At 39.6% G+C, this 26,026-nt stretch overlaps 1 protein-coding gene across 1 annotated transcript in view; it reads right to left on the reverse strand.

Annotated features, from left to right (window-relative positions):
- Positions 1–26,026, reverse strand: part of LOC133447008 (dedicator of cytokinesis protein 2-like) — a 104,343-nt gene that overhangs the window by 51,945 nt on the left and 26,372 nt on the right. The window contains exons 25-26 of the mRNA XM_061725380.1: positions 6,412–6,554; positions 155–250 (exon numbers count right to left, since the gene is read on the reverse strand). Coding sequence (XP_061581364.1) covers positions 155–250; positions 6,412–6,554 — 239 coding nt within the window. The remainder of the gene's footprint in view (positions 1–154; positions 251–6,411; positions 6,555–26,026) is intronic.

Here is a 26,026-nt window from a genome sequence, read left to right on the forward strand (position 1 = left end):
CACTGAACAGCAAACGTCTACGTCTACGGGGAGATGCTTTCATGCAATCTACTTATAAAAGCAGGCAGAATATGACTTGGCTGACAAGTTTATATGAATTCCAGCGTATACTGTATGCATGAACTATAATCGCAGGTGTTGTATATGTACTTACAATCAGGGCATGCTCGCGGCCCATCGTGATCACTGTCTGGTTGATGATCCTGAGCAGGGATGCCACAATGTCCTGGATATGCTGAAATGTTTCTCCCTGGCAGAAACAGAGGACCAGAACAAGAGCATAGAGTATGTGAGGGAGAACAGAGAGAGATGAGAAGGAAAAGAAAAAATAAACAAGACCATTAGATTCTTCAAAATGAAACGCAAACAATCAAACACTGACAAAAACAGATCTGGTCTCGTGAGATCGTCCACTCAGTCGTAACTGCCAACTTATCAGATTTTATTCGTGTTGTCATTTTCTCCTTGTATGAACTCTCCTGTGCAAAGCGCAATGTTTGACTCTGCTTCAGAATGGAAAGTGGATCAAACAAAACAAGAGAGACAATCAATCTTTCAGAATCTGGAAGTCTTATAACTGATGAAAATGGGCCTCGTGCACCAGAACATACACATCAGTGCAGACGTATGAAAGGGAAAATGCTTTTAACAGATGTTTGTTGACTTTACAGATCTGGGTCGCTCTTCTTTTCCTCCTTTTGTCGAGATGGAAACATCAGGGACACAATTTGTAGAACACGATCTTTCAATTTAGACTTTTCCCAGTTTCAATTACTACAATAAACATGCAGGTTTTAAGACAGACTAAATCATTAAATGGATTTCAATTAAAATATAATTTAGCACCATCTGCGACAACAACATTTAGAGCATATTTTCAAATGTGTCTCAAGGACTATGTGAGACACACAGTTACGCCATCAAAGTTAAGCAGAGCTGTGCAGAATCAGTGCAGCTACAAGCAAAGGACTGTGGAGGAGAGCGGTCTGAGATGAGATGTTTAAATAACCTGTTTGCAAAAGATTTCTGCACAGGCTTAAGAGGACCACAGTATGAGAGAAATGCATTACCAGCACAGCTATTTGCCCCCACATCATTACCGCAGAACCCCTGGGGGACAGGTTAGTTATGTCTGGATACACAAATTGGATTTAAGTCCTTTCAAATAAGAGAGTGGATTGTTTTTCCCAAAGATCTGATTTGAGAGGCAAGAATGAAAGGTCCGCAGCTTGAATCTAGCCACTGAGTCGTTACTGAGTAGTTACTTGCTAGCTTTCCATTAAAACTCCACTCAGACATGATTATAGTGGAGGACAGGAAGTGATGCATTCACTGTCATTAACTTGTATTATTGTCAGAGGGGAGAATCACTGTGTGTGGCTCTTGCTGCAGCTGCACTGACCAAAAAAATGTAACCAAAACAGGAAGTACAGCTGCTCAGAAATCTTTACCTTACCCCTGTCTTTCTAAGACTTCTCTAATTTTCTCAGAGAAGAAAAGGCTGGAACCGCTCTTGTTATATATGATATCCCCACACTCACATGTGTATACCAACAGCTGGCCAGTTCAACAAGATCAAAATGAAGACAGACTGCACACTCTGGCAAGGTCATGATTACAATTTAAATCCTGCGTGCAGCAAATACTTTCTTTTTTCATGTTATATTATGATTTAAAATGTAGTATATTACATAGTCCTCTGACGGGACGTGGTTACACAACATCCAATAAACCTTAAACACCAACTGTCTTCATGTTATGTCCATAAACTTACTGTAAAATGGCATGGAACTCTAATTAGAGTGTGAATGAAAATACTCTGAATTTTTTATTTAGAGAAAACCCTGAAAAGAAGATAGACGGAGGTGGTGGTGATAGTGACACACACATATCCTCTGTTATTTTTATGATAATTACTTGTGGAGATTATTTAAGAATCACTTGAAAATCAAATGTCTAGAATAGGAGAAAGCATAGGAGAAAAGTATCATTATACTGAAAAAGAATGTGGTAGACAAAAGAAGTTATGTTTCTATGTTACCGCAGAAAGATTGATGGATACGCAAACTCTGACATTATATAGTAAAATAATTGATAGAAAGATATGAATCTATAAAGATGGTATAGGAAACACTATTGAAAAACTGTAGTTTAATGGTCATAGTTTTTTTGGTACTTGGTTCATAGAAAAGAAAAAAGTCCAAAAAGCCCATAGGCATACCCGGTTTTTAATATTTCCTTTAGAAAAAATACTTTTTCCTCTTTTATACATACAGTTGGGCAAAAAAGTATTTAGTCAGACACCAGTTGTGCAAGTTCTCCCACTTAAAAAGATGAGAGAGGCCTGTCATTTTCAACACAGGTATATCTCAACTATGAGAGACAGAATGAAAAAGAAATCCAGAAAATCACATTGTCTGATTTTTTAAAAATGTATTTGCAAATTATAGTGGAAAATAAGTATTTGGTCAATAACAAAAGTTCATCTCAATACTTTGTTATATACCCTTTGTTGGCAATGACAGAGGTCAAACGTTTTCTGTAAGTCTTCACAAGGTTTTCACACACCGTTGCTGGTATTTTGGCCCGTTCCTCCATGCAGATCTCCTCTAGAGCAGTGATGTTTTGGGGATGTCGCTGAGCAACACAGACTTTTAATTCCCTCCAAAGATTTTCTATGGGGTTGAGATCTGGAGACTGGCTAGGCCACTCCAGGACCTTGAAATGTTTCTTACGAAGCCACTCCTTTGTTGCCCGGGCCATGTGTTTGGATCATTGTCATGCTGAAAGACCCAGCCACGTTTCATCTTGAATGCCTTTGCTGAGGAGGTTTTCACTCAAAATATCATGATACCATTCATTATTTCCCTTACACGGATCAGTCGTCCTGGTCCCTTTGCAGAAAAACATCCCCAAAGCATGATGTTTCCACCCCCGTGCTTCACAGTAGGTTTGGTGTTCTTTGGATGCAACTCAGCTTTCTTTCTCCTCCAAATACGACAAGTTTGTTTCTACCAAAAAGTCCTATTTTGGTTTCATCTGACCATATAACATTCTCCCAATCCTCTTCTGCATCATCGAAATGCTCTCTAGCAAACTTCAGACGGGCCTGGACATGTACTGGTTTAAGCAGGGAGACATGTCTGGCTCTGCAGGATCTGAGTCCCTGGCAGCGTAGTGTTACTGATGGTACCTTAGTTACTTTGGTCCCAGCTCTCTGCAGGTCATTCACTAGGTCCCCCGTGTGGTTCTGGGATTTTTTTATTCAGCATTCTTGTGATAATTTTTACCCCACGGGGGGAGATCTTGCATGGAGCCCCAGATCGAGGGAGATTATTAGTGGTTTTGTATGTCTTGCATTTTCTAATAATTGCTCCCACAGTTGATTTCTTCACACCAAGCTGCTTAACTATTGCAGATTCAGTCTTCCCAGCCTGGTGCAGGTCTACAATTTTGTCTCTCACGTCCTTTCACAGCTCTTTGGTCTTGGCCATCGCGGAGTTTGAAGTGTGACTGTTTGAGGTTGTGGACAGGTGTCTTTTATACTGATAACCAGTTAAAACAGGTGCTATTAATACAGGTACGAGTGGAGGACAGAGGAGCCTCTTAAAGAAGAAGTTACAGGTCTGTGAAAGCCAGAAATCTTGCTTGTTTGTAGGTGACCAAATACTTATTTTACCCAGGAATTTACCAATTCATTCAGTAAAAATCCTACAATGTGATTTCCTGGATTCTTTCCCCCCATTATGTCTCTCATAGTTGAAGTGTACCTATGATGAAAATTACAGGCCTCTCTCATCTTTTTAAGTGGGAGAACTTGCACAATTGGTGGCTGACTAAATACTTTTTTGTCCCACTGTGTATATATATATATATATATATATATATATATATATATATATATATATACATATATATATATATATATATATATATATAGATAGTGTGTGTGTGTGTGTGTGTGTGTGTGTGTGTGTGTGTGTGTGTGTGTGTGTGTGTGTGTGTGTGTGTGTGTGTGTGTGTGTGTGTGTGTGTCAGAGGGTAGGTGGGTGTATGTACAGTATGTGTGAGTGCTCCCGCAGCCTGATGGCAGATGATTTGAAGGGTCTGATGGAAATCAGGTAAGTGTGATTAAACCACATTAAAAGCACTGCATTACTGCCCGGAGGCACTGGCAGGATAAACCAATCCGTCAGCGTTTCTCTTTGCCATCTTGCATAGGGTTTCTACCTCACTTCCTCACAAACCCTTCACTCAGACATCCATATAGGTTGAGGAGCAGCTGTTGAATCTAAATAAGCCTTCAGTAAATCTCCCTAACTCACTGTAAGTATTTTGGTCTCCTGGAAAGAGTTTTTCTCTGACAACTATTTCAGAGCAGAGGGAGAGAGATGAGAAAAGCCTGCTCCTTCTCTCTGCTAAAAGTTAAATACTGCTTACTTATTCAAGGCTGGTTTATCATATTTACAAGCACTATGGAAACATTAGTTTGGAATGAGCCAAGCCTGCTCAGAATCAAAAGCCGACAATCACAGAACAAATAATGCTGGTTAGATCAGCACCCAACAGGTGCAAAGTCCTTAGAAACAAGTTGTCTGCAGGGTTTGTAACCATGCATTGCAAGTTGTTCTCAATTTACAGCATACGTGATAAATCCTGGATGTCACTGGCCTTAATGCTGAATGATTTTCTTTCATTCTATTTTCAACATTATTCTGTTTTGTATAAAATCTTCCCCATTGTTCAATCAGAGAGCTTTTGATTTGATTTATTTTCATCATGATTAGAAATTGTGTAATCTTTCTTTGGCTTGAGGAACATTTTGGCACCTTTTATCAGAGTTAGAAAAAGAGGAGGCTGAAGAAACAAAGTGGGCAAAAACTGATAGGTGAAGGGGAGGAGGTGATAGTGATCTCTTACCGCCACCTCCTCTGTGTTTGTTGTCTTGTTACATCATGAACCTGTTCATTCTTTTATTTGCTATTGTTGTATTCTAAAATCCCTCCACCTACAGTTAAGCCTTTCAAACTACTGTACTGTAGAAGACCAGAAAAGAAGTATGAAAAACAAAAAGATTCAGTATAATTAGCTTTCGCTCTGGACTTTTACTGGGCCATTGCAAGAGCCTGAGTCCTGCCTTCACATTTGGCTCTAGGATACGCTAGTGCAGTGGTCCTCAACCTTTTTTCAGTGATGTACCCCTAAACAGCGCAAAGCACTTTTGGTGCTTTGTACGGTGGCCCTGAAGTGCAGATCCCAACCACAAAAGAGAAAGCACAAGGGCAAAAGCAAAGTCATCAATGGCTTAATGTCGTTGTGATGTTGCTTTTGCGGTTGTGGTTCTTAATTTTTCGTTGTGATTTACACTTCAGTGCCACCGTATGTAGGTTTGCAGAGTTTCTATAATCTGAGAAGTACTTCTTTTGTCCACACATGTGAAGCTAGGCAACTGTGTTGAAATTAATGGTCCTTCTCACTGTAAAACGTTAGACTCTAAATTGTTTAAAAATGGCCTTTCCAGACTGATGGGCAGAAAGAATTCCTTCTTTCAGATGGTTGATGTTTGTCCGCTTTGGCGTTGTGTTAAAGTACAGATGAATGCATCAGACCCCAACCTCTGCTTCAACAGATCTGGTCACACCTTTTATTCATCATTAGTTGCTCAAGTAATGGATATGGATCAGTTATTGTTTAAAAGTAAATATTTATTTATTTATCTTTATTTTTAATGCTTTTTCACATAATAAACACTGTAACTGTCACTGTCTGTTTAACTATTAACTTTTCTCCCACATGACATTTTTGAACATCTTACAATAAATGTAAGAACTGTTCATTTGTCTGGTATTTTTCATGTATTCTTCATTTAAAAAAATAATCTAGCATAGTTTACTTATTCACACACACACACACACACACACACACACACACACACACACACACACACACACACACACACACACACACACACACACACACACACACACACATATACCTATACCATGTGTCTCATTGTTTCTGTAGCTTGTGTTCAATGTGTAGATGTTTTTAAATCTATGAAAATCTGTCACTGCGCTTCATGTTCTGCACGATTGTATTTTCTTGTCCTCTTCACCCGACCTCTGCCACCTTCTGCTTTTTATTTACATATTTCAATAATAGTCATTTCATGAAATTCATTCCACAGAACGTCATCTGTTAATTTGCACTCTCCTTTTCTTTTTTTTTTTATTTAATCTCTTGAGTCTGCTTCATTAGCAGATTCAAATAAATAAAACCAAACAAAATCTAACTTTACATCAAAGACCAAGCAGACTGTCGACAACTTGCACAGGCAATTAAAAAACCTTCATCTGGCTGCTGGTGATGTTTGTTTTGCATTTGTGTATAAATGTGCATTATGTATCTTACCACGTTATTTCTGCTGAGGACCTCCAGTATGTTGTTGAGCAGCTCCAAACTATTTCTCCTGTCATCATGAAGTCCGTCGGCCATGCTGGCCAATGCCCCGCCTAACTCCCGCAGCATCATTGGTAACAAGACATCGCGGCACTCTGCAGAAAGAAAGCACATTTTCAAGGATGATATCTATAATAAGAGGATGCACAATACTCAGTGACTTAAGAAAGGTTGTTTTAAGGAGGAAAAAAGGTATGACAAATTTGGCTAAGGCAGCTCACAGCTCACATAGGAACTAAGTATTAAATTAGACAAAATCAAGATTACACGTAATCCCTCTCTGACATTTTGTTCAGATAGCAAAAGCTTGGCCTTTGTCAATCAATTGCTGCTGCACCTGTGGAGTAGGCTGCCCTCACACATTCATGAATAATGATTCCTCTGGACCCTGAAGAAATTCAAAACTCACTCCAGACTGCACAATGGAGCAACATCAATCAAATGTACAGTTTAATAGACGTCAGTCTGCGGTATTGTCAGATACTCAGTCAACGCATCACTCACCACAGCCTCCCATTTTATCTTCCCTTTCTCTCTGATTAATTCTAGTCTTTACTCCTCTGACCAAGAGCTGAGGTAGAGATACGTTATTGATGCCATTTGATTGTTTACTTGTCAGTAAAATTATGATGAACTACAAAGCCGAAATTGGTAAACTGTTCCAGTTCAATTAGACACCCTAAAAATTGGGAGACGGCATCTTGATCTTGTAGGACAGGGTATGCTATCGCCACCAGCTAAGCAGAGTTTTTCCAGTGAAGGTCCTCGAGCGCAGCTGTCCTGCATGTTTTGGATTTTTCTCTGCTCGGACACACCTTATTCAAATCAATGGATTACCATCAGGTTGTCATCAAGGTCTGCACAAGTCTGTTAAAGACCCATTCATTTGGGTAGGAACAAAAAGGGCAGAGGTCCTCGAGGACCGGGAACACTGGTTTACAGTAAAATGGCTTTTATCAAAATATATTTTCATACTATTTTGCACTGCGCTTCACCACTCAGAAATTCTTAGTGAGTTGCATTATTCACAGATCTTTTCAGAAAGACGTTGGCACCTCTTTTTCAAAGCAGCAAGCATCACAGGTTTCAGAAAACTATCAATCTACAATATTCAAAGGCAGGAACATGCACAAGAGCAGGCCATTTTTACAGACTACAGCCCATTTGTGCACACACACACATACATATATATACTGTATATATGCCTTGATGCATGTAGAGGTAGAGCAGTGGTATATTATGGCTCATCAAACATCTGATGTGGCTGATGCTGTCGTTGCATTGAGAACAGCAGCAGGTGTGTATTTCCCTATTGCAGAAATGATTAATGATGATTTATGTAATTAGTGGGAAGTCCATGAATAAATGTTTCAATGCTCCTTAACTATCCGCAGCCTCCAGCAGCTTGACACATGTTCATTCTGCCACGCAGTGCTCCCTTATATTTACCTGGACGTTACCACCTAAACCAACCTCAGGTGCAAGCTGGGCAGCAGATAAGCGGGTTACTGCAATAGCAGTTTCCAGCTATGTTACATTTAGCACAACTGCTGAATCATGATGGATAAAAGATTGTTTACAGTCAATATATGGATGAGGGGCTAATCTTCAATGCTTGAGCCACAAGCTGCTGATGTTCTTGGACTTACTGCCAAGGTTATGGTCAACATGAAGAAACAGAACAGCTTACATCACCCATATTTATATTTATTATATGATTTGTAATGTCCAAACTGTTCAAAACATAGCTTAAATGGATGTTGTGAATTTTGAGCACTCGTGGGCTGAAATGCCTTCTCAAAAGGGGAGACAGACGCAAAAAGAGAGAGCTGAAAGACAGTGAGTCTTTAAAGAGCTGTATTCAGACAAGCTGAAGCATTATGAAAGAGGTGTCAGAGACATTTTTAAATTGTATGTAAAGGAATAACTAAAAGCAAACATTATTGCCAATTTTAAGAGGAGAATACACTGTATCTGTGCACGCTGTTACTGTATGAACATGTTATATCTTTAGCATCAACTTAAAATGAACGTTTTTCAGTATGGGGATAACTCAGTTCATTGAGCTTTTAAGAGCCCGGTGGGAGCAATAACCGTCTTCCAGTCTGTCATCAATGGCTATCAAAACCACATCAAAATTATCATAAACGTCTGCTTTCTGCGTTGAGCTTCTTTGTGAGTGTTAAAGCAGAAAGGAGAAGTCATGTGGTCCGTTCTTCCCATCATTCCCAGGGAGCCACCACCACTCCATCCCCAGTGGGGATTTAGACATCTCAAAAATATTTTCTCACTATAAAAGAGAACACTTTATCCATCCAAAACAAATGCAGATATGTATTTCACTGACACATTAGCTGTATTGAGCAACTTTTAAGTCCAGAGCATTTGATTTTGATAACATACAGTATACATATAATCACGAACCACACGACCATTTATTTTTTATTGGCTGTCATAATGTAAACTGACATACAGTAAAGCTACATTTATTACAGTATTGCTATTAAAGAAGCATATCCTACTATAGTTCACATTTTATATTATTTAGCAGTTGCTGGAAATGAGGCCAATTTATTTGGGTGTAGAGTGCAACAGGTGTCTGTTCAAAGCATGTGAGATCACACTGTCCAATTTTATTGATCCTTCTCCTTTCAACATTGACCTCTGGAGTCTTCTTTTGTCTCCATCTGTCTGCTCCTCCATATCATCTACTCCATCTTTCTCTTTGTAGCCTCAGGTAAACACAGCCCATTAAGAGATCATTTGGGCTAACGTTCGTTAAGTCTATTAATACTAATCTGAGGCTATATGCCTCCTGCATGGACCATTCTCATGACACTTTCTATACACTTTCACAAATTTGAAAAAAAAAAAAAAGAGTTGAGGAAAATCCAGGTTTACGCAAGATGCTGGAAAAGAAGTCATACCACTAGAATGTTACTCATTGACATGCAACATACTGTATCTTAACTTAAAATAGTATACAAATAATAAAAGATTAGGATTGCGTTTTAGAAGTACTGGACATTGTTATAGATGCTACCAACAGAGTATTTAAGTGGAAACTCCTAAATCTGTTAATCCATCAAAGCAGAAACTCATCATCTTTTGTCCTTTCAGATAGAGAAAACAGTGGGTTGTGCTTTATAGCAGTATTGTTGTGGAAGCTTAAGAATTAATCCACCTTCCTTCTGGGCTGGATGAACCATTAAACTTGTGGACCAATGCACTCAATTCCCCGGTGAAATAACCTCAGTGCCACCTGCTTTTTGAGCTATATTGATCTAACAAGTACACCCAGTTGTTATTTTTAGGTGTAACATGTTCAGAGGAGCAGAAGTGCAATGGCAAGAAGGTGGAGGACTGAAAGGATGACCTGTGGTGAGACATTCTGTGCTAGTTTACAAAGACGTAGGTCAAGGATAAGGGAAAAATAATCACAATAGAAAGTGTAAACCTTTGTGTATTTTTTGACAGGTTTTCTTTTTATAATGAAGGAAGATTCTCTCCACAGTTTGATGGTTTTCATTGACCTTCACAGCACCTGATGCCACTGCAAGAATGCATATTTAAGTCAGTTTGAGTTCTTATGTTGTTTGTGATGGAAAAACAAGCATTGTTTCCAGATCCAATCCCAGCTGGGTTATTTCTTTGTGGAGTTTGCATGATCTCCTGGTACCTGCAAAGGTTTCCTCTGGTTACACCGTCTTCCTCTCAGTCCAGAAACATGCTTGTTAGGTTGATCAGTGAATCTAAATTCAGTGTGAGTGTGCATGGCTGTTTAACTTGCAACCTGCCTTTGACTGAAATGGTGGAAACTGTGTATCATTTTATATTGCCTAACCCTGAAGTGAAACTGAATTTAAAATAAAAATGGGAGTTGGCGCAATAATACCTCCACTGAAACTCAGGATGCATAAAAGACGCTGCATAAAGAGGATTAGCAATATATTCTCTTGCCCATGTCCACGTCTTAAGATAGCAAGACATACAGTAAGCTCCACCTCTGGGAGAAAATGAGTGTAATTTTTCATACTTTTCTTTTTTTTGTGTTATACTGCACCATTTTTCACTGCAGACCAGTTAATGATAAGACATTCTGTTGAGGGATCAGAATGAATGAAAAAATCCCTAAAGAGGCCTCAGAACTGAAGCAGCTGCAATTGCACTCAAGCAAGAGTGGGAAAAGATTGTGTTTTTAAAACTGCAGCGATTGGTGTCTTCAGGTCCCAAACGCTTACATCATATTGTCAAAAGAAGGAGTGATGCAACACCGTGTAAACATGCCCCAATTCAACTTTAAAACATGTGACTTCCCTCAATTTAAAGGTGAACACATGTTTAATACACACACATACATATGTATATATAAATATTATTTTATATTTGCAGTTGAAATTAGACTTATAATTGATGATGAACTAATAATAAATAACTGGATTCTGTTTTTAATTCACTCTATTTTACAAAGTGACTGAACTTTATCTGAAAATATCTTTCTATTGACTACTTTTTGCTTTTTTCCTGGTTCTTTCTGGATAAATCAATCTATATCGTGTCAATTTCAGTGTATAAATGCATTGAGAATTTGAGAAGAAGAAGTTGAGAAGTCTTTAAAACTTTAAAGTCTACCCACGTCATATAATTATTATATTAGCTTTAGCATTGCAGTAATTTGTTGCAGTACTTTCAGTTCCATCCAGTGCAAATGTTATCATTGCTGTATGTGCAATAAATCAGCCTCCCAACGGAGATCATTACAGCTTTAAACACTCACAGAAATTACATGTTGCCGCAACCTGAGAAATTGGGCCCACTTCAAGGTACCGGTGAAATGAGTTACTGCGTTCATACATACTGTTTCTCTGTTTAATTTGTTTGCACTCCCTTGCTGATCCTTCAGTGTTTCTCCGTCTATCATAATTCTTCTTCTGCAGCGCTGCAGGACTGGTCAAATTAATTTTGCTCTCTTGCGGTGATATATCAGCAATATTTGCACCAAGTATTGTACAAAGCACTCTGCAGTAAATTGTTTCAAGGTACTGTTCTCCATTGTGCAGTGCATTAACGGTGTGTCTGATCTCTATCAATAGACTTCCACAGCATGACAACAACCAAAACCACAAACGTCCAACCGCAGCTGAAAGAACTATCTTCAGAGAAGAAGAGGACAAGGAGTCCCCCGGCAGAAGGCCCACACAGAATCCTGATGTCAAGATCGTCAAAGCAGTTTAGAATTACAAAAGGCAGAAGTGAGCAGAAACTCTCAGAAGAACTGTTGCAACTCTTGAAAGAAGATAGAAAAACTCTACCAGCACTTTTAACTTAGCAGTATGTGCATATTCTAACAATACGTCAATGAGGTTGAATGAGGACAAACAAAGGACAAACTGTACTCAGGATATATAACCATTTTAAAAGCATGTTTTCTTTACTTAAACAGATTCTATCATCTTAATTCAGTGTAAAACAGTGAGTTTACATTTGTCCTGGCTTGAGTCTCTGACAGTTTCCTTTTGGGCAGTTTTATGTCTTTCATCAGGATTGGCAAACATTTAAAAAGTTTAACCCCTAATCCTGTAAAGTTAAACACATTTTTTCATAAGCTTGCCGGCAGTCACTTTATAATGAAGGCCACTCGGAAGACATGCTGCCTGCATGGCTCAATTTATAAGCAGTCATAGGGGAGACTTAGGGGTAGATAAACGGTACAAAAGGCATCAAAGACAAGGGCAGATTCAAGGAATTTACACTGATGCAGCGTTTTTTAAACACAATCTGATATAACATGCAAGATCAACAAATTTAACAGACAATGACACATTTTTTTTTAACACACACTTTTAATTTAGTAATGACGGCACCTATGCTTCTGTGTTCTAGGTGTGTGATGTAGTGACGGGTTGTTTGTTACTGCCTGTGTTGCAACAACGCAATGAATCAGTTCAGCAGAGCTGTAGAAGATGATGTCCAACAGGTACTGACAGACAAGCAAAACTCAAGGTCTTGAAGGCTACTTCAGGATGAAATGTATCATTTTTAGCTTTCATTAAAGTGTCTTCTGCAAAATAATTAACAGGTTCCCTGCATTAATTTGTAATAAATTGTGATCTGATCTTAAACTCATTCACAATAATAAACAAACAGAATGTGCTTAAGGTATTAATACACAAACCGTAGTTTTTCTTTTTGTTATTGAATATTTATGGTATTTATTAAACATTAATGGTGCTGGTGGAAAAAATAAGTAAACCCTTGGAGTTAACAGGTGGTCAGATCTACTTTGATAACAAAGACTTCAGCTGTTGCTCAGACTTGTAAAACATTCATGTTAGATCATTCCTCTTTACTGCTTCAGCTCAGACACGCGCGTGCTGTCGTACATGGATAGTTCACACCAGTCGGTTAAGGACTAGGCGCTTGGTTTCTATAGGGTTCAGATCTGGGCTCCAACTTGCACACCTTAAAAAGTGGATGTTCTTTTCTGAAGCCATCCTGTGTTTTATTTTCTTTGATGCTTAGGATCATTGCCCTGCTGAATCCCCTGACCTTTATTTACTTTCGTCTGGCTGCTGCCATTCTGATATTGAGCTGTTGGATATTTTGGTCAACCTTTAGCAAGCAGTGCAGGACCCCTAAAGCAGTAAAGCACCCAACCATGATGCTTCCTCCACTGACCTCACCACTGAGATGATGCTTCGGCGTTAGCAATCTGAGCCCTCTTATGTCATATTTTATCCTGGGTGTTCTTGCAGAAAACAATTCCCATTAGTTTTTAGTTCTTAGTTGTGGATTACCAGCATGCTCTTTTGCAAATTTCAGACTTGCAGATATTTCACTCATGGCGTCCTGCAATGGATGCATCGCCTGTTCAATGGCTTACGTATAGTGGACCAATAGAAAAGATGAATCAGCACCTCTAAATCCAAGACCTCTGTCAGAAAAGGGTGAATTTCCCTCTCCAGGTCGAGGATCAGATCCTGGCCCAAGTGGAGGAGTTCAAGTATCTTGGGAATATTGATGGGCAGATCATTGTACTGTAGCATCCACAGTGATGCAAACGCTGCATTGGTCTCTCGTGGTAATGGAGGATCTGAGCTGTAGGGCAAAGCTTTTGATTTATCAGCCGGTCTACATTCCTACACTCATCTATGGTCACAAGCTGTGGATAGTGACTGAAAGAACGACAATGCAGATACAACAGCGGAAAATAAGTTTCCCCTGCAAGGTGTCTGGGTTCTCCCTTAGAGATAGGATGAGGAGCTCGGTTATTCGGGAGTAGAGCCACTGCTCCTCCACATCAGGATGACACAGAAGAGGCGGCTCGGACATCTGGTGATGAAACCTCCACAATGCTTCCTTGGTGGGTCTTCCCACTGGGAGGAAACCCATGGGAAGACCCAGGAAGGGGTGGAGGGACCATATCTCTCAACTGCCCTGAGATTGCCCTGGGATCCCCCCAGATGAAATGGACAAAGTGGCCTCCGAGATGGATGGATGGATGGATGGATGGATGGATGGATGGATGGATGGATGGATGGATGGATGGATGGATGGATGGATGGATGGATGGATGGATGGATGGATGGATGGATGGATGGATGGATGGATGGATGGATGGATGGATGGATGGATGGATGGATGGATGGATGGATGGATGGATGGATGGATATTCTTTTGTTTAGTTACCTTTTAAAACATTTTTTAAAAGTCTGAATAAGTTAGACATATTAGAAATGTATCTTTATGAAAGGGCTTTTCATACATTTAAGCTTTAGATTGTGTTTCTTTGAATGGGGTGATGAAATGGATATGCTGACAGACATGCATGCATTGACTCGGGCACACAGGTGGTTCATGGAGGCGGATGGTTGTGCTTGGAAAAAAGTGGCGGCACCAATAATCGGCTTGTTGTGTCCTGCACAACAAGCTTCTTAAATGATGCTGCAGGAAATAATTCATTCCAGCGCTTATTATTATTTAAGAGAATAGTATTTATTGACAATAATAATAAGAAATGGTTTTCTGAAAGTTATTTTCGTCATACTGATGTATTGGAGACACAAAGAGTATAAAGTCTTCAATTCAACAAACCTTCAATTAAGAAAAGGAATGCACTATAAGCCTAAAATAAATCTTATCTGAACCCTTCATTATTTTTAAAAGGCCTATTAAAAGCAATACATTTTTTTAATAGACACAGCATTAACTGTCTGCATTAGTCACCTTTTTCCAAGCCCATAACTTGCTGGTCCCTGTTACATCCAAATGAACAGAGTGAAATAACATTTTATTTTATTTGCTCCACTCCAGGATCCAGCTACACCTCCTTATATCGTGGTCCCTGGGCGGAGAGTTATGATAATTCATGAGGAGTTATAATCATTCATAAATATACACACATTCTTACAATTAAGTTTTACTCAGAGTTTGGAAATCTGGAATATGTTTTGAAGGGATTTATGTGCAAATCTGCTCATAGATTTCTGAAAATTCCATGAACTTCCATGAAGTTCAAATCCCATTTTAAATAATGTAGAAATCCAATAATTTCCAAGTGGTTCACATACTTTTTCTTGCGTGTCAATGGACACAAAGTCACTGATAAACAACGTACAATATTCTGAGAGAACATACTACCCCCCAATCCTAGTTTACTTCACTTTACTATTTAGTTCATTCATTTGTTAGCCCGCTGTGTGCCCGAGTCTGACCTTTGATACAGTGCTTTGCTGTCACTTGCTGCGTGAGTGCTTGACTCACCCTGCTCTGACTGAAAGTGTGGTTATGTGTTTGGGTTACCAAGTTTGTGAGAGCAGACAGCCACCACCGCTGGCCGGCTGCCACACAGAGAACAGCTTTGATGGCTCAGCAGCAAGCTCATCCCTTCTCTGTTCCATTTTTTTTTCTTTTTCATTCGACATCCAAACACAATAAACCACAGAGAATGATAATGAGATGCAATCTCAGTTTCCAAGAGGTATGTAAATCCATTTCCCCCCCTCTGTCTCTCCATCCCGTCTCTCCCCTCTGTCCGTTGTCGTCTTCTGCTGTCGGTAAGATAAAGTGATAGAAAAGATGATAATGAGGAGGTTTGGTGGGGTGCAACGACAAGTAAATCTTCTGAGTTGAAAGGAGACTGGGACCATGCCCACTTTCTTTTCACTTGGTGATGACACACATTCATGTCACGGTGGGCCTTTTCTACTGTCCCTCCAATTTTCATTCATATACCGTCCTTTTTTTCATTCTTGATGCAGTTTTAAACCTCATTTAGAATTTTGAATTGAACATTTTGCCTGCTCATAGTTAGTCTGCACCTTTCTGTCCACATTTATTATACATGCATGGTCTGTGGGAGCACAAAAAGACAGCTCAAAGTTGTTAGAAAGGACAACTGCAGATTCATTTTATATTAAGCAATTGAATTGATTTTCTTTGTTATTTTTTTTTCTTCAAATATACGTAGTAACCTGTGACCCTGTATATGATTAAGCAAGTATAGAAAATGGAAGAATATATGTTTATACAGAAGAAAAACTGTTTAAATGTATGACACAATGTATGGCTAGAATTTATCTCATTAGTCCAGACAGAGGTTTTGTGAAAAAATAACAAGTACTGATACTCTTCTAACAGTCCCTGCATCCCTTTCAAATTCATTTTTTATATATTTTATCTTGTTTCCTGACCAATGTGAATTCTCTTGGTTTTCACCTGTTTTTGTCACCCTCTATGGCTCCCACAAATTGGCATCATTCATCTCTATGTTTCTTTTATGATCTATCGTGCCAAACACTTAACCTAGCAGATTAATTTCTTTGCTGCTATCATTATTTTCAACAACATTTTCATCAACTTCACCTAATTAGATGAATGATAGATGGATAGCTTTTGGCCAACCATCTCTGTAGTTTGACTGATGAACAGATTTACATTTTCCCAGCATCATCTAATTGGGAAGTAAAATGCCACAAAGCTCCTGGCTCAGATGCATTTACTGATCTGATCCTTGTTTTTAAATTCAGCTTTGAACATGTTCAGATTGACTGACCAAGCAGGTTCCTACACTCCTGCTGCTACTATGATATCATATCATATCTCCAGTCCGTCCTTTTTTAACTGTTACCACTGCTGCTGTACAATAATGTGAGAGATAATACAGCTTTAAGCAGAGACCATACAGTAAGTTGCTGTAACTTGATAAGTTGATTTCACAGTACAGTAGAAAGATAGCTACCAAATAAAATATGCTACTTTGTCACATTGCTTCAATATCTACTTAGCACCGACACACCACCACATCTGTACCAAAAGAATTATGGGTAAGGGTGTTGCCCCCCTTCTGTCCTTTATTGTGTTCAGTTTTCCCTGAGATCCCCTCACAGACACAGGCATTAGAATATAAATGAGACAGAGGGAAGGCGCTTGACCGAGGCATTTAACAGAATGATTAAATTCCTTTCACTTTACTCCGATACTCTCATCCATCCCTTGTTTGGTCCATTCACAACCTCCCAAATGGTGGCCTCTGGAGAGATTGAATGGCAGCCACCACCTCTCTCACTTTCATTAACCTTCTAAACCCATCAGGCCTAAGCTCTACAATAAGTGCAGCTATTTCGGGGCAGCCTCAGCAACAACGTTTAAAAATGCCATGTGACAGATGGTGCATCTGCTGTCAAACATCGTAACAGAAATATACCCACACATGATACTGCTGTGACCCCTTTTAGGCTAAAAAAAATTCTCCGTAGCTCTGAGGGTCACACTTGATGGCTGTTTGTGAATATCAAAGTAATTCATAACATGAATCAACTTTATGTAACACAGTAATAAAAAAAAAAATAACATTTTTAAAGGAAGATATAAGAGAAAAGAATAAAGGAAGATGATAAAAATGAAATAATCCAGACTTTATGTTTTCATTTAAATTATTGCTGCTATTTTGCTGATACTGTCATTTTTCTTTTATACTGAGTGTTTATATCCATTTCTCACTTCTGATTGGATCACTACAACAAATCCAATGTCCATCAAAAGTTAAATTCAACTTTTGATCCAGATTATTATACTTTTGGAGTTGCAATAGATGCATATACGACATGTACTACAACAATCAAACACCTTCTGAGTTACATGTATACACTTGACCACCTTACACATACCACACCACAGCCCATATCTGTCCTATAATCACAAGAAATAAATAAGTTATATTTGTTCTCCTAGCCAGATCCTCTTTGCGGACATGGTTGCCATCTAAACCACTCTAACAGCCAGAGTTGTTAAACCCCTTCAGTATCATTACACCTGGGGCCACCACAGTAGCAGGTCACTAATGCTGATTGGTTGAGAATGTGGGTACAACCACGATCACTCAGCGCTGATTAAAGGTTGACAATAATAACTGTTCTGTGCATCACTCATCCATATTCATCAAGCACTAGCTTTGCCTCTGTTAAGTAATCACATCAGGGAAATACAGATATGGGTGTGAATAATGTCAACACGACTCTGTAATGTGTGCCAGTAAACTAATGAGATTGCTGCCATTTGCAGAGATTACAATGATAATATAACAAAATATATACTAAACATACTTTATGTTTTGCAGCTACTTCTGGTGTATTAAGAGTTATTTTTACATATTTTGGCAGCTTTTTCGTGAGAACACTATGTTAGAAAAGAAAGGGGTTTGCAATAATACATCTGTTTGAGATATGAAGATGTATAGCATGACTGCAGGAGGGAGGTAAAAGCAATGCTCAAAAAATGTGGAGTTGGTGGACTGAATTTGACTGGCTTTGTGAAATGAGACAACAAAAAAAAGGCAGCCTCATCCCTCTATCTCTGTTCTTGCTCTTCATGATCTCTCATTCATGTTTCCCTTTATCGGAGATGATGCTCTCAATCTGTCACAGTGATTTCCTGATGGAATAATAATTTGCCTAAATTGAGCCATAATGCCCGTTGTAAATTTAATTTAGTCTCAAAACCAGATTAACCCATATGACAGGATGCCAATGTCTAACAGTGCATACGTGATAGCATGCGCATGTGCACACTGTGCAGCTTTGTGCCTCTGGATGCATTATGTGCTTGCCAAGACCCTTAATCTCAGGAGCGTACGCTGAGTAAGCTGGACAAGCATTTCTGAGTCAGGGGGGGAAATCTGATCCCTTCAAACATTGCCCACGGATGCAACCAGTCTTGAGAAAGCCAGGGACGGAGTGAAAACATGGCAAATTGAAAACAAACGTACAATTATTTCAGACCAAGAATTAATGCGACCAAATGACTGTGTGACTGCAGTTTATGACAGATATGGCAAAGACTTTTGAACTCAATAGCTGCATAAAAATAACGATGGATAAGATCTTTTTGGATATTTGAGGACTTTTGGTTTTTATTTGAGTTTTATTTGAATGCACATCAGAGTGAAAATCGCTACTGTTTTATGACCTATATTTATGAAAACAATGATGACAAACTCTGGTTTTCAGAGTACGCCCTGGATTGGTTTAATAATTTAAAGTAAAATAATCTAAACAGAATTTTAAAAAGGTTTATATGAATTCTTAAAAAATAAAAATAAAAAATTCTTACCAATAAAACAACTAAATGAAAATACTTAAAAATTACCAAACATATTTATAATAATAATAATTAAAGCTGCAAGCAGCGATGAACGGGCCCTCACACCCTTGTGCACATTCAGGCATGCTACAGTGGAAGCGCTTGTATGACTTGCATGTAGATGAAACCACCCACATCTCTCTATATCAAACCATTGAAAAGTTATAGCAGAAAGTAGGAACTATCAGATATCGACCAATCAGATGAAGGGACGGGGCTAATTTGCACCAATTAAGGTGAAGGAGTCAAAACCGAGTCAGATGACACCACCCACGACTCTGTATGTCATACCATTCAAAAGTTATGGCAGAAAATAGGAACTATCACATATCGACCAATCAGAAGAAGGGGCGGGGCTAATTCCTGCCAATGAAGGTCAAGTACTCAATACCGAGTCTGATGACACCACCCACGACTCTTTATATCAAACCATTCAAAAGTTATGGCAGAAAGTAGGAACTATCAAATATAGACCAACCGGATGAAGTGGGGGCGTGCTTTTTGGCATCTATCGTCGCCACGGTAATGCTTTTGACTGAGAAAAGAAATGCGCATCGTCGTACGTCAAACCGTATTGTGGAGCTTGAGATATGAAGTTTTCTAGGGGGCGCTGTTGAGCCCTTAGGCCACGCCCATTTATGCAAACCATGAAATATAAAATTTTTCGCCAGGTCTGGCTTGCGTGCAAAATTTGGTGACTTTTGGGGCACGTTTAGGGGAACTATCAAATATGGAACAATCAGATGAAGGGGGGTGGCGCTTTTTGGCGTCTATTGTCGCCACGGTAACGCTTTTGACTGAGAAAAGTCATGCGCATCGTCGCAGGATCGAGACGCACATTTTGATGTATAACACACCTGGGTGCACGTTACGGTTCGGGCCGTATTAACGGCCGAAGACAAGGCATAAATTGCGCAAAAATTCCACGATTAATTCAAAATGTTCAAAATGGCCGACTTCCTGTTCGGTTTCGGCCATGGCACCAAGAGACTTTTCTTTAAGTTGCGACATGATACAAGTGTGTACCGATTTTCGTGGATGTACGTCAAACCGTATTGTGGGGCTTGAGGCACAAAGTTTTCTAGGGGGCGCTGTTGAGCCATTTTGCCACACCCATTAATGCAAACCATTAAAGGGGACCTATTATGGCATTTAATGTATATTTTAAACTGGCCTTGAATGTCTTAAAAACAATCAAAAGCTTGTTTTTTCTACATAAATCAGAAATTTAACCTCTGGGCCATGTCTTCATTTTTACCGCTTCTAACCTCCTTCTCTATGGAGGATTCTGAGGGGAGGGGAGGCTATGATAATGTGGCTCTGTGCTGATTGGCTGCCTGAATGACGTGTAGCAGGGGAGGGAACAAAGCCTCGCTCCGGGCAGAAGAGCAGCGGCTGCGTACACTATTAAACCATGTCCCATGAGATGTGAGCGTCAGCGACAAAATCAATTCCATAAAGCCTGAATTATGGTCCTGCGTTAAATCGACGCGTACCCTACGCCGTAGGCTCTGCGTTGGTGTAACGCGGAACCATAAATCAGCCTTTAGTCACCTGAAAAGGGAACCGGGTCACCTCGTCTTCACACTAATTCACAGAGGAAGATTTAATTTAATTCTAAACAGGTACACCACAGTTATTTACTCCGATTCCTCATCATTTCATTTCTTATGTTACAAGACAAATGAATCATGTTAGCTTTAAAAGGAACCCTGCATATTAAGACATGTAGGTCTTAAAAGATAAATGTTGGTATCAATTATAACAATGTGATATAAAAAACCTTGTTGATGTCTTCGTTTTTATAAAATTTGAAAATATAATTTAACATGTAGGTCGCCATTGTTTTTTACATTCTGGGTAGTAACGTCAGACGGTGGCACCTGCTGGCCCCCGTCCACTGTTCTGACACCCAGAAACAGATGAAAACACAGCTAAACAGGTGACGGCGCACCAGAAACACAGATGAAAACACAGCTGAACATTAAGGTGACGGCGCACCTACAAAAAAGTAAAATAAAATTAAAAAAAAAAAAAAGTGCAGCCCCATACAGCATGAACTATAAAAACATCATAAAACTCAGATAGACTAACAGACCACACGTTTCAACCAGCAGATAGCCGATGCTACAATAAAAACCCCAGCCAGATCTGGCGTCATTAAATTAAATAAAGATGTTCTTGCCTATTTGAAGCGAAGTCTGCGCCTCCCGTTTCGTCAAAGTCCCGGGCCAGTCCCCTCAGCGTCGGGTCTGTCATCACCCAGCACCGAGGCCGGTTTTAGGGGGGACAGGGGGGGGCTATGCCCACTCAAACGTGCATATTGCCCACCGGCGTCTCCATCCCGGCGGCGGCAGCGAGAGCGGAGAGCGGAGAGCGGGTGGCGGAGCGCTGCGGGCTGTAGAGCCCCGGCTACGTAGGCTACGGCGTAGCCTACGCAGGCTACGGCGTAGCCTACGCCGTCTACGCCGTAGGCTACGCCGTCTACGCCGTAGGCTACGCCGTCTACGCAGGAGCCTAATGCACTCGTAAGATGCGCCCAACATTGATCATTTTTGCAGATCTCCCGTGCATCACCGAACTTTGATCCAGTTTGCCTGAACCGAGACGTCTGATGGGCTCCATCGTCAGCCTCCACGGCCGGAAGAGTGCTGCTCAACTATGTTTTAGATACCTGTCCCAGTTAAACTAATGGGGCTTATCTTCCCAGAGCCACCGTCGTACGTCATCGCCCCCAGAATACATTGCGCAGGTAAAACATGGCGCCTCCCGCAGGTCAAAATATGTAATAAACATTGTAGATTTTTAAAGCAATTAGATTATTTTATGTGTTTCTAACAACATATTTTAGTATAAGAGAACAATTGTGGCTAATTAGGGACTACATGTCTTAATATGCAGGGTTCCCTTTAAAGAAATCACAACACTGAATTTTCACAAATGGCAACTTTATTGTTAAAAAAAATTAAATAACATAAGTTGTATATAAATAACATTTATGCACTATTGCTGGCTCAAGGAAGGACCGTGCATCTTCTGAAGGTGAAGTTGAACAGCTTCAGGTGCATTGCTTGGAATATCTGAAACCATAAACATAAGATAAATGTATTACTAACAGAGCTCCAGGGTTACCTAACACTCCGTTAGGGAACACTGGAGCCACCGGGGCTCCTCACCGGTCCAGTCCAGGGAATGGCCCCGGTGCTCCGGAGCTAAGCTAAATACTTAGCCCATGCAAAGATCATACTTGTAGACCAATATAAATAACATAAAAAATTAACATCACTTACTGCTGACTCGTGTGCAGTTGCCGGGTCCGTACGGTTGGTACTGATCCTTTTATGAGGGTAAGTGTCGATGCAAAACCTAATTTTTACTAGCCCTCGTTGTGGAAACAGCCACCGCTTCGGAAAAATGGCGGACGCTCTGGCTGGCGGAGTTAGTTGTGGGTGTGGTTTCAGCAGCGAGGCAGACCGAGGCGTGGTTTGCATTTTGCTTACGTAACGAAAATGTGCAAATCTGAACGGCTCGTAGAAGTCACATGACACTGGAAGGATCCTCCGGGCGGGGTGTACAGACCCTGCAGAATTTGGCTGCTTTACTCCTTCTCTGTGTTGGCAGGGTGAGGGGAGACCAAAATATGTTAAAGCAAGAAAAAAACTTGTTTTTCATAATAGGTCCCCTTTAAATATAAAATTTTTCGCCAGGCCTGGCTTGCGTGCAAAATTTGGTGACTTTTGGGGCACGTTTAGGGGGGCTAAAAGGCCCTCATTTCATCGGAAAAATAAAGAAAGAAAGAAGGAAAATTCCTACAGATACAATAGGGCCTTTGCACTGTAAGTGCCCGGGCCCTAATTATGATAGGAAAAACAATTATTTAGAAATTGTTAAATCTTAAATGAAGTGTTTTTAATTTCAATATATAACTAACACTTCAAATGATATCAGGCAAGGGTTGAAGGGTTAAGGGGTGTAGGACTACATGTTGAGAGTAATGTGAAGATAACTAGCTTACTCCCCAGGTCTTGATAATATGATTGCTTATTTTGATCATACCCTTATTTGGATTAAAGTCACATTTTAGAGTACTGACTTAACTGGATCAATATTGGAGTATTGTTGCCCATGTGAACACACCAAATGACACGCCAAATTCATTTCAGTCAAACAACTCACGCAGTAAGTAGGTGAGACATCCAAAGGCATCTAAGAACGCATACCTCTTGCTCCTTAATTAAATCAAAGAACAAATGGAGTAATTGGAAAGAGCCAGTCAGAGGGGTGAATAAGCAGTGCCATGCACTGCAGAGATTGCCTGCCTGAAATAACTCCTGGGGGTCCTATCAATTTTGTTGTTTTTGATTGTTTTGCTGTTTTTTTGTCAAGAAAGTATTTTTCTACTGAGGTCTGAAAGGAATGCCTTCCACCCAGTTTATCTATATCTTTACATAATCCCATATCATATAAATGAATATAAAGCAGGAATGCCAGTTTTATCAACGAGTCATATTTGGTTTTGCAGCTAATCCGAGCTTTCTTCTGATTTTCCCACAGCCGCAGGGTTTACATATCAGACTTTGTTATTGCTAAAAAGCAACCGTCAGTGACACTAAAAATGGCAACAGGTGGAGATGATATAGTCACATAGTGGTTATTGGTGGTCTTTACATCTTGATGTTGATTGTCTTAATCGACATTGTTAATCTCCACCCATAAAATTAATCTAAATGTTTAATTTTCCTGATTGTAAATGATCCATGAAATTCCTTTCAATGTAAAGGACTCTGCCACAGTATAACAAATTTACAGCTGTGTCAGTAACTATCATCACCGGACCATGAACATTTAGATGTCTTAAAAGGCTGAAAATGTTTAAGAGGAGCACAACATTACAATCCTGGATTCTACATTAGCTTCTGTTTCTTTCGCCAGGATCTGAATATCATAACTCTTCAAAACCAGATTACTACCTAGGGATTTATCCAACTAGTTTATTTCAGTTTTGGGTCTCATAGAGCTGGTTGGGCTTTCTTCTGACACATGTAAGCCTGTTTGGTGACTGTTAAATGTTTGTCTTGAATTCACATTTTTAAGATGATTTTACAATAAGTGACTCTTGACTTTGTTGATTCTCCACTAGTGAGTGATAAAGTTATGGTTATGTGGTATATGTTGCAAACTATCATATGGTTAAAGCGGAGTGGGGGTTTGGAGAAGCTCCACTTCTGATGCTTCAAAACAGGAAATAAACAATGACTAGGGTAAAACATTGTGTGTTGTTAGGGATCCCGGATTTAATAGATTTCATTTTTTCATTGAGATTGAGTAAGAACTCAATGATTTTTAAGTGTGCCCTTAATTATGTACAACTTTGTAATAAAACAGAGACCTTGTTCCCTTTCAGGATAGAGCTGATCAATATATGACCTTAAGTTTGTGCATATCTGCAAAAAGACACTCCCAAAGTAGTTGGGAGAAGAATACATAACAAAAATAAGGAATTGCTCAAAGACATTGAAAATATTGTAATTTAATAAGCCTGTTATTTGAGATTCACACACACACACACACACACACACACACACACACACACACACACACACACACACACACACACACACACACACACACACACACACACACACACACACACACACACACACACACACACACACACACACACACACACACACACACACACACACACACACACACACACACACACACACACACCCATCATTTAACAGTTCCTATATTGGAATCGCGTCAGTAGCTTCACATTTTCACAGAAGCGTGAGCAGGTGTACTTAAATAGACAGACAGGCAGGCGGACAGACAGAGATATTGAATATATATATATATATTTATATATATATATATATATATTACAATGCAATGATAGGATACCAGCACCATTTACTGCTATGAATATCTAATTTTTTCTGGCTGCATTTATTCAGCCTGCTGCACAAATGACACCCCAGCATGCAGGCCCTCTGATTAGCATCCCAATACTAAAACGCATCTCAATTAGACTGAGTGTCAACCCTCATTTGGTGAAACAGGGACTGAGATGGAATAAGCTAATGGACACAAGAAGAGGAAAATAAAACATTATGCCAGTGGATGGAGGAGAGCAGAGCAGACACCAGGTGTTACCGCTCAGGAGCTTGCAGATTTGCTGATAGGTCAACCGTGAGCAGGCCACAAACTTTAATCATATCTGAACCTTTTGATAGGAAAAAAAATATCAGTTCACCTATCTCCCCACCCTCCAATGGCAGTTCCCCTTCTCTTTTACAATCCTTCTTTAACAAATAATTCATGAACCTTTATTCATCTTGCTCTCCTCGATATTTCAACGTTGTTTACAGATCCATCTCAGTAATTTTCTCACCAGAACAGATTTCATAAACTTCAAAACATTCATACATAACATTGTGGTGTGATGCTCAGCTGTATGCAAATGTTTTATTTATCTTTTTTTTCTGCTTCCAGCTCTGTTTTTCCTTTCTCGCTCCCTCCATTCCCAGTGACAGAGTGCGACTCTGAGCATTTTGACAGCAAACCAAAAGGCCAAAACCCCGAGGAATCAATCCTCTGAGCCACAATCAATAACAACCTTATCCTGGATCCATATCCTTAGCCACAGAACTGAGTAGTGGTAGTAACTGACTAGCCAAACATATATAACCCACAGCAACTCACACTCATATTAAAGTTTTTAATGGCTTGCCTATTAAAATCTTTGTTTGTGACTAAAAATATTTCTTGCACAGCCTTGCAGGATTGCACCACCAGCTTGATGGAGACCGATCCCTGCTTAAAAATCAAATGTGATCTTCTACAAGCACTTACAGTCTACTGCGGAAGTTAGATTATGGGTCCACATATCATATATACAGCATCATATCATATCTTATCACGA

This window comes from Cololabis saira, chromosome 7, assembly GCF_033807715.1.
Source record: "Cololabis saira isolate AMF1-May2022 chromosome 7, fColSai1.1, whole genome shotgun sequence".
In the NCBI taxonomy this organism is placed as follows: Eukaryota; Metazoa; Chordata; class Actinopteri; order Beloniformes; family Belonidae; genus Cololabis; species Cololabis saira.